Source organism: Pithys albifrons, chromosome Z (assembly GCF_047495875.1).
Source record: "Pithys albifrons albifrons isolate INPA30051 chromosome Z, PitAlb_v1, whole genome shotgun sequence".
Lineage (NCBI taxonomy): Eukaryota > Metazoa > Chordata > Aves > Passeriformes > Thamnophilidae > Pithys > Pithys albifrons.
The window spans coordinates 38,523,548-38,535,922 of record NC_092497.1 but is presented as its reverse complement, the minus strand read 5'-3'; the positions used below and the strand labels follow the sequence as shown (position 1 = coordinate 38,535,922).

General features: G+C 40.8%; 1 protein-coding gene across 9 annotated transcripts in view; it reads right to left on the bottom strand.

Annotated features, from left to right (window-relative positions):
* The window catches only part of CSNK1G3 (casein kinase 1 gamma 3), an 83,365-nt gene that overhangs the window by 37,316 nt on the left and 33,674 nt on the right, over positions 1-12,375 (bottom strand). For 7 of the 9 annotated variants that reach the window (XR_011700020.1, XM_071581600.1, XM_071581602.1 and 4 more), the window contains exon 5: positions 1,160-1,229. The exons of 1 other annotated variant lie outside the window; for it this stretch is intronic. Coding sequence is in view for 6 of the 8 variants with exons in the window: in XM_071581600.1 (XP_071437701.1) it covers positions 1,160-1,229 (70 nt within the window). In the remaining 2 variants the exon portion in view is untranslated. Of the gene's footprint in view, positions 1-567; positions 598-1,159; positions 1,230-12,375 lie in introns of those variants that run through there. One more of the 9 variants, XM_071581606.1, reaches the window with a different exon arrangement.

Here is a 12,375-nt window from a genome sequence, read left to right as displayed (position 1 = left end):
CTCACAAAATAACTAACTGAAAAACACTATTGAGTCCATGCAGTAATGAACATACACTCCTGCATTTTAATTAAAAAAGTAAAAGTAGTACTTAAAAAGTATTAAAACTTATCATAATGCACACACATTCAAGACAACAAAATTAAAGTGGTACAGGCATGTTCATTTCGTATTCCCTGAGTTTCAGAGATGACTTTTCATCTTAAACAGGATTTTATACTGGTTTAAGCACAACGAAAATCACTGTTAGTCCAGGCTGCCTTTGCTAAAAAAACACCTGAGCATGCATGTAGAAAAAAACCCAACCAGTCAGTAGTCCATTTATACTATAAACTTCTACATTATTAAAAAATGAGAAAATAGGTAACTATGTGACCTACTGTAGGAATTGAAGGAAGATTTTCAAGGAAAAGATACCATAAGATTGTTTTTTTCCTTGGTTATAACTGATTTAGGGAATATCTGTACTCACTTTCCTAGTTTATGAAGCTTCACATCTTGCTAACTGATTATTTGCAGTTTTGTGAAAGGCACAAAAATATGTGATAAGTTTTAGGTATTGCTCACCTATAAAAGCAAAAGGTGACAATTGGATCACTCAGGCGACCATCATAAGAGTATTTCTGGGTATAAAAGCACCAAGGGAAGTGAAATGAGAAATTCAAATATTAAACTGCATTTAATTATAAAAGTATTTAAGAGGCTTAAAACAAGCAAGCATCAAAATATACTGTATCAAAGAAAGTGAAGCAAAGGTAAACTGAGGCTGAAGCTATTTAAGTATCACAGCCACTTTAAATAAATATACATGAATAGTAATTAGTGGTTTGGAGATCCACAGTGTTTATTCCAAGAGAACACACTAGCAATAGCATAAGACTACTTAGTCAAAGGTATATCCATATGCAAACACTGTCATAGCTAAGACTTAATTCAACAGTCACAATTTCATAAACACGGTTTAAAATCGAGAGTAGAACAAAGAAGTTACAATACTAGAAAAAACTTATACATTAATTTGCCCACTCATGGGCCTTTTTTCTGCTTTAAGTAACTAAGAACACTTCATTAAATAGATTTAAATCCCTAAATCAAAAATCTTCTGTCAAAAATTTATCTTGGATTACATCACAGTAAAATGCATAACACTCCTTTTTACCTCCAGATCCTAGCTGCTTGTAGAATCTGTATTCCAAATGCAGCTGTGGTGCTCTCGACTTCATTGGCTCCTGATTTAAAAACAAAAACAACATTTAAAATAAAGCCTAAAAACTAATACACTAACCTACTACCATCCAAAGTAGCCCTACTGCTTCCAAGCCACACAGAAAGTTTGTTTCTTCCAAAATGACTGGCAATTAAGAAACCAAGAAAACTAAGCCTCCCTCAGTCCAGGGTCCAGTGTGCAAACCAAATCACAGACCCACAATGTGACGGCTAAAAAATAGCATGGTTCTCCAAAGCATGTGGGTGACATACTATCATAGAATCAATTGGGTTGGAAAAGACCTCCAAGATCATCAAGTCCAAACCTTGGTCCAACTCCAGTCCCATTACTAGATCATGGCACTCAGTGCCATGTCCATCTCAGTTTAAAAATCTCTAGGGATGGTGAATCCACCACCTCTCTCGGCAGCCCATTCCAATGCCTGATTACTCTCTCTGGAAAGAATTGTTTTCTGATATCCAACTTAAATTTCCCCTGGCAGAGCTTAAGCCTGTGCCCCCTTGTCCTATTGCTGAGTGTCTGGGAGAAGAGACCAACCCCCACATGGCTAGAACTTCCCTTCAGGTAGTTATAGACACTGATGAGGTCACCTCTGAGCCTCCTCTTCTCCAGGCTAAACAGCCCCAGCTACCTCAGCCTCTCCCCATAGGGCTTGTGCTCCAGTCCCTTCACCAGCCTTGTTGCTCTTCTCTGGACTCACTCCAGCACCTCAATATCCTTTCTGAACTGAGGGGCCCAGAACTGAACACAGTACTCAGGGTGTGGCCTCACCAGCACAGAGTACAGGGGAAGGATCACTTCCCTGGTCCTGCTGGTCACGCTATTTTTGATACAGGACAGGATCCCATTGGCCTTCTTGGCCACCTGGGCACACTGTTGGCTCACGTTGAGCTTCCTGTCAATTAGTACCCCAAGGTCCCTTTCTGCCTGGCTGCTCTCCAGCCACTCTGTCCCCAGCCTGTAGTGCTGCAGGGGGTTGTTGTGGCCAAAGTGCAGGACCCGGCACTCGGCCTTGTTGAACTTCATCCCATTGGAATCAGCCCATCTCTCAAGTCTATCCAGATCCCTCTGCAGAGCCCTCCTGCCTTCCAGCAGGTCGACACTTCCCCCCAACTTGGTGTCATCAGCAAATTTGCTGATGATGAACTCAATCCCCTCATCTAAATCATCAATAAAGATGTTAAACAGGACTGGACCCAACACAGAACCCTGGGGAACATCACTGGTGACTGGCCGCCAGCTGGATGCAGCTCCATTCACCAGCACTCTCTGGGCCCGACCCTCCAGCCAGCTCCTAATCCAGGAGAAGGTACACTTGTCCAAGCCATGGGCTACCAGCTTTTCCAGGAGTATATTATGGGAGACAGTATCAAAGGCCTTGCTGAAGTCCAGATAGACCACATCCACAGCCTTCCCCTCATCCACCAGCTGGGTCACCTGATCGTAAAAAGAGATCAGGTTGGTCAGGCAGGACCTGCCCCTCCTAAATCCCTGCTGGCTGGGTCTAATCCCTTGTTCATCCTGAAGGTGCCGTGTGATTGCACTCAGGATGAACTGCTCCATAACCCTGCCAGGCACAGAGGTCAGGCTGACAAGGCCTGTAGTTGCCAGGGTCCTGCTTGCAGCCCCTTTTGTGGATTGGGGTGACATTCACCAACGTCCAATCATCTGGGATCTCCCCAGAGAGCCAGGACTGCTGGAAGATGATGGAGAGAGGTTTGGCAAGCTCTTCTGCCAGCTCCCTCATCACCCTGGGATGGATCCTGTCTGGTCCCATATGTCTTGCAGTTCTCAGAAAGTGGCATTGATATGCAACTTAACAGATTGAAAAGACTCTCCAAACACCTATTACACAGTAAACGTATCTTTATAAAAAAAGTTTTATCCTAGGATCTTAACAAAAAATATCAAATCCTTCCATCAAATAGCACGGGCTTAGCAGAAATTATCACCATCCTAAACTATAAATGCAAAATAAAGAAAAGCCCCAGAGCAAGTCTATAGTTTAAATCTTTATCAACATAATTTATGTATATTAATGAACTCTTAGTTCTGCGTTTGACATGCTAGTGTGTCATGGTCTTACAGAATGAATGAAGTGACATGAGATCAAGCACAGGAACACACAAGGAGCCTAAAAGAAAGCCCTAACTTCTTGAGTACCTCCCTTTGCAAAGTAAAGGTGCCTTGCCACAGGATTCTTGAAGTAATTTCCTAGGGCATTTTTTTTAGAAGATATGCCTGATATGTAACATACTCTTAAGGTTATCTGTACCAGGGAAGGTTTAGGTTGGACATCAGGAAGAATTTGTTCACTGAAAGGGTGATTATAGTGGAAAGGGCTTTCCAGGGTGGGGGAGTCACCATCCCCGGAAGCGTTTAAGGAAAGATTGGATGTGGCACTTGGTGCCAGTGCCAGGTCTACTTGACATTGCAGTGTTCGGTCATAGGCTGGACTCAGCCTCAGAGATCTTTTCCAGTCTAACTGATTCTGTGATCTTCCAATGCATCTGTGATAATTTGGACAACTGCGTGTTATAACTACACAGTATGTTACTAGAACATACTTACAAAGTCTATTAATACAGTTAGCAGCAATGACTCCTGGATTTCAGTTTTCTGGAAAAGTTTGGGCAAAGTGCTAGTCTTTTTCCTTGCACCATCTTCTCCAGAAACTACAAGTTTATTAACCTGTGTTGTTTCCTGCTGCCACATCCAGGGCATAAAAACTATGAACCCATGTGCAATTATTAGAAACTTAGTCCTCTTCCTCAACTCATCTCCCTCCAACACTCAGGTGTTTTCAATTCCTGCTAAAGTCCCTGCCAGAGATTTGATATTACGAGGATGGCAAAGGTTGATGCTCAAAAGTAAAGAAGGACCAATGTAACAGTTTGTGAAAAAAAAAAAAACCAAAACAGAATTTACTATATGCTTTTTATGCTCCAGTGCATTCATCATAGCTGAACATTGTCATTCTTTGAAAAGAAGTGAGAAAGAATTCTCAAAAAAAGAAAGTGTTTATTCTTCAAAGAATTACTAAGCAAGGATAACTTGGCCACCAGACAATTCTAGTTACAGTTTATGAGAAGTACACATGAAATTTATGATCAAGTATTGAAGACAGATATTGCCTAAAAAAAACCACTTGACTGTAAACATGAGCCTAAGCAAATTAGTGCAACTATCAACCTCTGGTACTCAGCTTTCAGAGGCACAAGTAAATTCAGTATGAAACATTTATTTAAACATTTTAATCTTTTACAAAACTACACAAATTTAGCCACTAGTTTGCCTGCAATAGTATTTTACAAGTTTGTTAGTTACAAAATACATTACTCTCTACATAGTGTCTAATTAAAACTTATAATTCTGCTTGCTAAGAGGAAAATATTTTAGTCCACAAAATCCTGCATGTCTACTGATTATAACACAAGACACTGGCTTAATTAAGTTTAATTTAGCTCAATTACACAATATTGCCTGATTCAGTAGTACATTAACAACTTAATAACCTCTCAATGCTGTAAGATGCTCCCATAAAAAGGATGAAAAATAGCTTGCATGTATTAAATTTATGTGAATAAATGTACATGAACTAACAGTTGTTTTAGGGAAGAGAAACAGGTTCCCATTTTTTATATACATATCTACTTTTTCATGAATGCTGCTTGTCAAACAGGTCTACTTCACAATTACATACCAGTCAAAGACTGGAGTTAAACCTTGAAAGACAATTAAATACTTTTACTTCCTCCAGTAAAGTTGAACAAAATGTGGCAATATGCACTTGTAGGCCATCTATTAAATGACAGTTTTTAGGAACTGCCTTACTAAGGATGCTTAGATACCTTCCTGTAACTCGATACATGCAAAGGAAATAAAGCATTTTGTTCAACAAAACTTGTGAAAGTGGAAGCACAATAAGCTCTTCACATACTTTTTTTTCCTGCAAGAAGGAAAAAGGAGATGGCAAATCATGATTATTTATTTTGTGTTTTGGTACATTTCAGCACCTAAAAATAAGCTTGGGAACACATAAATCATCAAACATCATGTCAGTCCCAGAGGACTTTATAGCCAACTTCTCCTCTTACCAAAAGAAACTATGGTATTCTGTTTTACTTAATTAAGGTCTGGTCTTCACTAAAGTATCCTGGAAGAACTACATTGGGATTTGCAATTTTCAGTAAACGATCTTTCCTTCACTGCTTTTCCCTCATTTTCTTCTTTGGTAGGATGCTTATACATTCAAAGAAAAGGATAAAGACAACTGAAATGTCAAATCTAATTCAAGTTCTTTATGTATTTATTTCACAATTATTTTTGTCCCATATATTTAAACTACTATACAATTTTCAAGAGCTTTGAAAAAAAAACAGTCTACTTGAACTGCATGGTTAGAAATTTTCAAGAACTATGGTAACCCAAAGCATGATATCAATATTCAGCTATTACCCACTTTTTATGTTTTTAGTAAATCAGTGGGAACTCCTTGTCAGAATAGCTTCTGTTTCTACCTCACACTTTCACAAGCAACAGCAAACAAAAGCCATTTTCAGGTAAAAAGGTTTTTAATAGATAGGGCTTTTGGTACAGGAAAAGACCAGTCTCTTAAAAAGACTTGCACTAGGATCTGGATTTAGTACAACCTTCTAGAAGGATGGTGAAAAGGCATCATTCTAGACTGCAGTAATTCTTTAAGAAAAAAAAACAAAAAGAGGGGAAAAAATCATTTCAACCTTGAAATCCAACACAATCTTCTTTCCACATACACCTCATTTACGTGAGCAATTCAAATCTTAACAGTGGACTAACGAATAAGTGAATTACAGTTTAAAGGCAGCAGTGACTACTTTGTAACTTGCTATCTTTCACACAATGAAAGAAAAATTGACTTATATCCAGAAGCAGCTCTGTGGACGAGGTATAAGCATGTTTTGTCTCAAACATTCTGCCTGGAAGGAGAGGAATAATGCGATTGGAAGAGAGGGCTCCTGCAGAGGGAGGGAGCGCTGTCCTGAGACAACCTCCTGCTCCACTTTAAGACTTGTGCTTGGCCCTCAGCTTCAACCCACTCCCTCCCCGGAGGAGGGCTCAAAGGGCTACCTGTGCGAGCAAAATGGCAGGAAAAGTCTATTTGTCACAAGAGCCTGCACAATGTTAACTATAAAAGGGGGGTAGACTGGGTCCCCTTGCTCTCTTTTTAACTCTCCTATTTCTTTGTCTCGCTACCCCACCTCCAGACCACCACACAGAAGAATCAACGTGGAATCTCCAGACCAGTGGATTTCTTTGCTCTCTTTGCCACCTTTACTTCTCTCTCCCTTGCTTTGCGTGGGCAAAGCAGAGAGATCATATTCCACCCCATTCTGGAGTTTGTTGTAAGAGCAGTGAGTCATGGAAGTGTGTTGTGACTCACTACCAGCACCTTTGAGAAGTGAAATGGTGTGCTGTGGTTTGTAAGCCATCACCCTTGAGATGTTTGCTGTAGGAGCAGAGCTTACTGAAGTGTATTGTACAAAATAGGGGCTTGCTAGCCCACCACTTTTGAGAAATGTATTTTAAGAATTTAAGGGCTTGTAAACCAACACCTTTCAAGTCTGAACAGTTGGGAGGTTGCCAGAGTTATGGTAACTGTACAGTAAAGCACACTAGAGCTCCCTGACACATGATCTGGGGTCTGTTCATGCTGACAAGAATTTACAATGAATACCACACCTCCATCGATTGTCATGACAATAAATTAATGGCATGGATAGGATTCTCATGAGACTCAGAGAGACTGAACAGTTCTTGACCTATTTATAGCTGGAATGGGCTCAGATCTCTCCATCCCCAAGTGGGTGCAGGAAGGAGGAGGAAGAGGGAGGAGCAGGATATGGTGGACCAGAAAATGTCAAGCCTTGGTCCTCTTCCCTCTATGAACAACGCTTGCCCTATACTCAACTTCATAGGTAGAGTTTAGCGTCTCATGCTGATGATAGCAAAAAAGAAGGCAAAAATTCATGACTCCTTACTAAAACAAAGAGAGACAAATTTCTACGAAATTTGGTTGACTCTTGACAAACACATTTACAAGTTTTGGTTGACTCCTTACAAAAACATCCACAAGAGTAGGCTGACTGCTTACAAAAATTTTTAGATAGACAGCAAAATTGGCATCTCTGCTGCATATAGAAAGGGACCTTATCCAACAACTGCACCTTGAGCTCGATAAGGCTGTGGAGTGGGAGAAAATATTGAGACGTATTAGGGGCTCAGGCATCAAAGGCAGGCTGACTTTGGGAGTACACAGACTCAGTAGCTCAGGTAAGGATTAGCATGTGAAAGGAAAAGATAAGACCAGGCTGCTAAACTTTTAGAAACAAAAGGAGTAACTGATTCAGTAAAGGAATCAGAAGTACTGGGGGTCAAAAGGCTGAGGAGAAAGAGAGAACAGGAGTACTGGACAAGGAAGCAAAGGAAGCTGGGGAAGAGCTTGAAGCCAGAGAACTGGCTGTAGAAGATACAGAAGTGCAGGCAGCAGCTACTCTGGAGCATGACTAAGCTGCAGAAGATGAGGCCCAGGGACACTGGAAATGAGGGTTTTCCTAAGGATAAATGAGCCTTGTAAACCCTGGTCCATCACCCAGAGGGCTGCCTATTGGTCAGAGGGTTTAGGTCCCCAGAGAGGGAGAGCAGACCTCAGCAGATGTTGCTCATTGCTGAGTGTGATCAGGAAAAGAGGCTGCAGGCAGAGGGACTGCTTGCTGTCAAGCATGATCATCTTAGAGAGACATCAGGGAGGGCTCTGAGGTGTGTCAGAAAGAGAGAAACTTACAGGAGGAACTGCAGGATGTAGAAGTTAAAACTGAAACCAGAGATGATGGTCAAGGTCAGCAAACTGCTACCAAAACAGTGCTGGCTGTACACAGCGACCAAGATATCAAAGCTATTGCAGGATCAGTTAAATAAGGAGATGGGAGACCCTGTAAGGATGCCCACCTCGAATGTGGAGGTTGTGTCTGGACTAAACCCAGGGGAAACCGTTAGCCCAGGCACAGGTAGAAGCACACAAAGAGTTCTAAAACAGTAGTTCAGTTATCTCCCCAAGCCCAATTCCATCCAAAAGACAATGGGAAGCCACTTTAATGCTGGGGTAGTACAGGAATGGGCCTGGTGAAAAGAAATTAATTTCACAAAAGAAAAGGTAAAGATCCAATTAAGCTTAAGCACCAAGCAGGACAACCAGTTTCAGTGAATTTACTCACTATTGGAGCAGTGACCTAAGATGCCTTTGGGCAGTTACTCGTGGGTAGCTACCAATACTTACGATAAAGAATATGGTATTCACATCAAATGGATGGTACCTTCTTGTTAAGCACCAGTGTAGGACCAGGCATTTTCCCTTTTTCTTTTTCTACAGGAACTACAACAGTGCAATGACAGACGTTAATGTCAGGACTTTTGACTGTGTGTTGGTGTTTATTTATAATTTGTACCTATTGCTGTTGTTCGAGATGTTCTGGCAATGTGTCTCATACCTTCTTATTGTTAAATAACTGTTGTAACAACAATCCAAACTCAGCTTGAGAGCCACTACAATTAAGAATAGGGGGACCTCATAGCCAAGGGCTTTGTCTTGCCAGGCCCTGGTTTGCACAAACAGAAGTCAAGACTCCTTCTGTGGCCTGTAAGTTTTTCTGTTGTGATGTTTATTACTTTTAACACTTGACCTCAAGACATCTCCTGAAATAGGGTTCATTGTGGTATTAGAACTTTGAATAAAAATATGTGTGTTTATTACAATTGAAACCAACACCCCATACATTTCTCAGTTTGGTACCCCATGAAAGGAATTGGCCTGCACACAGTCACAAATAATTATGCTAAATCTTACTGACACCCATAATTGCAGAATGCCAAAACACACAGCTCCTTTGGCACTGGCTTGCAGGTGTTCAGATGGAAAATCTTATTCCTGTTTGACACTAGAATACCATGCTGTACTGAAATGCAGTGTTGAAACTCCTTCCCTATGTCCTATCAAAGTGTTCAGTTGTACAACCCCTCAGAGTTGGACACACCACTGTACAACCAAGTACTGAACAAGCGGCATGTGGGTGTAGGGATTGAAGTTCAGCTTCTAGCAGTGAGGAGCCTGATGGGCTTAAGCAGCAAACCTTGGTCAACAGACGCTGAGACAAATCCCATCACTGGGGACCAGACAAGGCCTGTAGATGCTCTATCATGAGATTAGTCTGTCTCCTGCTGCAGGATGAAAAGATGGACTGTAAGATGAATGTCATCAGACCATACTGAAACTCTTTGTTTTCTTCCCCCCATGTAAATCCCTATTATAGAAAATATTAACTAATTGTGCAACCTAACCAAAACTTGTATAATCCCCTAGTTAACATATGTTACCATAATCCGTCCTCCCTATTAGCATATTACGGCCGAGATCCTTAAACTGCATGCCGCGTGTTCAATAAAGTATTCCAGTTTTTACCCCCAGACTGGGATCATTAGTTTTAGACTCTTACATGTGGGATGCTCAGACGCACCAGCAGGGAATGCTGTATCACCTACAATGCTATAACTCCAGTGGAGGAGGCCTGAGCAAAGATGAAGGATATTGCTCACCAGAGGGCTGAACTATTCCCATCACTGCAACCAAAGGATTGGTTCAATGAAACAAGCCTTGGAACTCAGATTCCTTCTGTTTTGAAATCACAGATTGAAAAAGTGGTTCGCACCAATCAAGATTACAACATTGGTCAGATTTCTAGTTTTGATGATGAGCACAATCCTTACTTTCTGAAGAATTAGCTGTTTACTATCTTCTACTATTCTCTCCCTCTGTCAACAATGTAAAGATCACTGCAGCCAATGATGAGCCACATGCCCAACCGTTAAGGAATGTGTGAAACACAAGGTGGTGTGGAGGACCAGGCATAAATATGTTTTGTCTCAAACATTCTGATTGTTGCAGCAGGAAAGTTGTGGAAGAGATGGTCTGGTCCTGCAGACCAGGGGTACTGCTGTTCTGAGCCACCTCCTGCTCCTCTTTGAGACTTGTGCTCACTCCTCATCCTCAACTCACTCCCCCCCACAGGAAGGCTCAAAGGGCTGGCTGTGCATGTGCAAAAAAAATCTCTTTACCACATTAAACTATAAAAGGAAGCAGACCAGGCCTCCTTGCTCTTTTTTTCCCTCCTTTTCTTTCATTCTCTTTGTCCAGCTATGCCAGATCTGGAAGATCCAAGCAGCAGATCAATGCAGGATCTACAGACTGATGATATTTTGTTCTCTTTCTCTCTTTTCCACCTTTACTTCTTTCCTCCCTTGCTTTGCTTGGGCAAAACAATAACTCTCATATTCTACTCCATATAGAAGTTTGTTGGGAGTGAAGAGCTATGGAAGTGTGTTGCTGTTTGTGATGCAGCACCTTTGGCTAGTGGTGCTTTGTGGGAGTTCACAGCTTATTGAAGTGTTCTGTAAAGATTAAGGGCTTGTGAGACACCATTGTTGAGAAATCTATTGTAAGAAATTAAGCATTTGTTAGCCAGCATCTTTTGAGTCTAAGCAGTGGGCTGGTTGCCACAGTTAAGGCAACTGTACAATAAAGCACAAGAGCTCCCTGACATGTGGTCTTCTGTCTTTGTTCAGCTTGAGGAGGATTTACAACAAACATCACAGTCTCTACCAGTGCGTCATGGCACAATCATGCAGAAATTGCTTTAGTTGGTATTTTGTTAGTGTTTAAGTGTCCTGCATAGGAGGCAAGTTTGGGCAATGAAGAAAATGTCAAAGAGAAGGGGATGAAGAATGAACAAGAAGGAAAAGCTGAATAGGGAATAGGAGGTTTAAGTCAAGTACAGGGTCATTTTATAAAAGTAGTAAATCTAACAATAAATTAAGAGGTAAGCAGGGAAGGTAGAGCTCACACATACCAAACAGTACTTGCTAAAGAGCTATCTGACCACAAGAAATCAATTTGTACACTAACAGACCAGCAGAAACAAACACACAACACTACACAGTGCACAACTGATTAAGCCCTGTTTCTTAAGAGTCTCATTCTAGTTCTTAAAGTCTGTTTTAACCTTTCAAACTTGAGTATCTACCCAACCAGGACAGGCCATAATGAAAGAAGCCAGATTCAGATTCTGGAGCCATAGCTGTTTTACCAAAATAAATATGCACTTACATATAAACACTATACATTAAAATGCATACATTGTATGGCCCTTCGAGCTCGTACAGAAGAATTTTTTAAATTTTTTTGTTACACAGGTCCTGAAGTTGCCATAATCATCATAACAGGAACATGCTTATATAATATGGTTCATGAGGGAAATAATAACTCAACATAATGAAAAACTTAAGTCAAAACAGTAGTTATAAAATCTCCTTACTTTTAACATGAGAAGTACTCCTGCAAGCCACTCATTGCCCTTGAGAAGAAACCCACACAGGTACTCCTGCTCAGGCATATATGGTTACCATTGATAAACACATCTGGCACAGGAGTTGTCTTGTGAGCAGCAAGACATCAGTAGGTCAGCAACAGAATGCTATCATCAGGAATTCAAACACAATTTTAGGGTACTGCAGGAGAGATTACCACAACCACAACTGCCAAGGGTAACTGCTCAAACTGTAATACATACATAATTTAAGTGACCCCATTCAGAAAGGCTAAACTTGAACTACAACAATTGCAAAACAGAGAAGAAACTAAGTTTGCCTCATTTAGGATAACAAAACTAAGAACATGCTTAGGCCTAATGACTGCTCTCAAAGTACAAAGCTAGTAAGTACCAAGGAAAAACTGTAAGACATTTCAGAAGGGTAAGGATGGCATGCCACCAGCAAACACAACCTACCTGTCACAACAGCTGCAAATAAACAGACATACGATTGAGCTATTTGGAAACAATAAAGTAACTTATGCTACTGAACAGTATCTTTGACAGCTGAAATGGGTGGAAAAGGTAGCCAAGTTTATTAAGTTGCATATAATAAAATAGTGTTACCAAAACTGATCAGATAAAAAGGTTCTCTTGCTCTTCATCATCAAGTAACTAGTGCTTAAAAATAAAAAACATTACTATCTTGCGAAGAATTTCTGAGCATGCTTTGTAGTACAGGTTTTATCT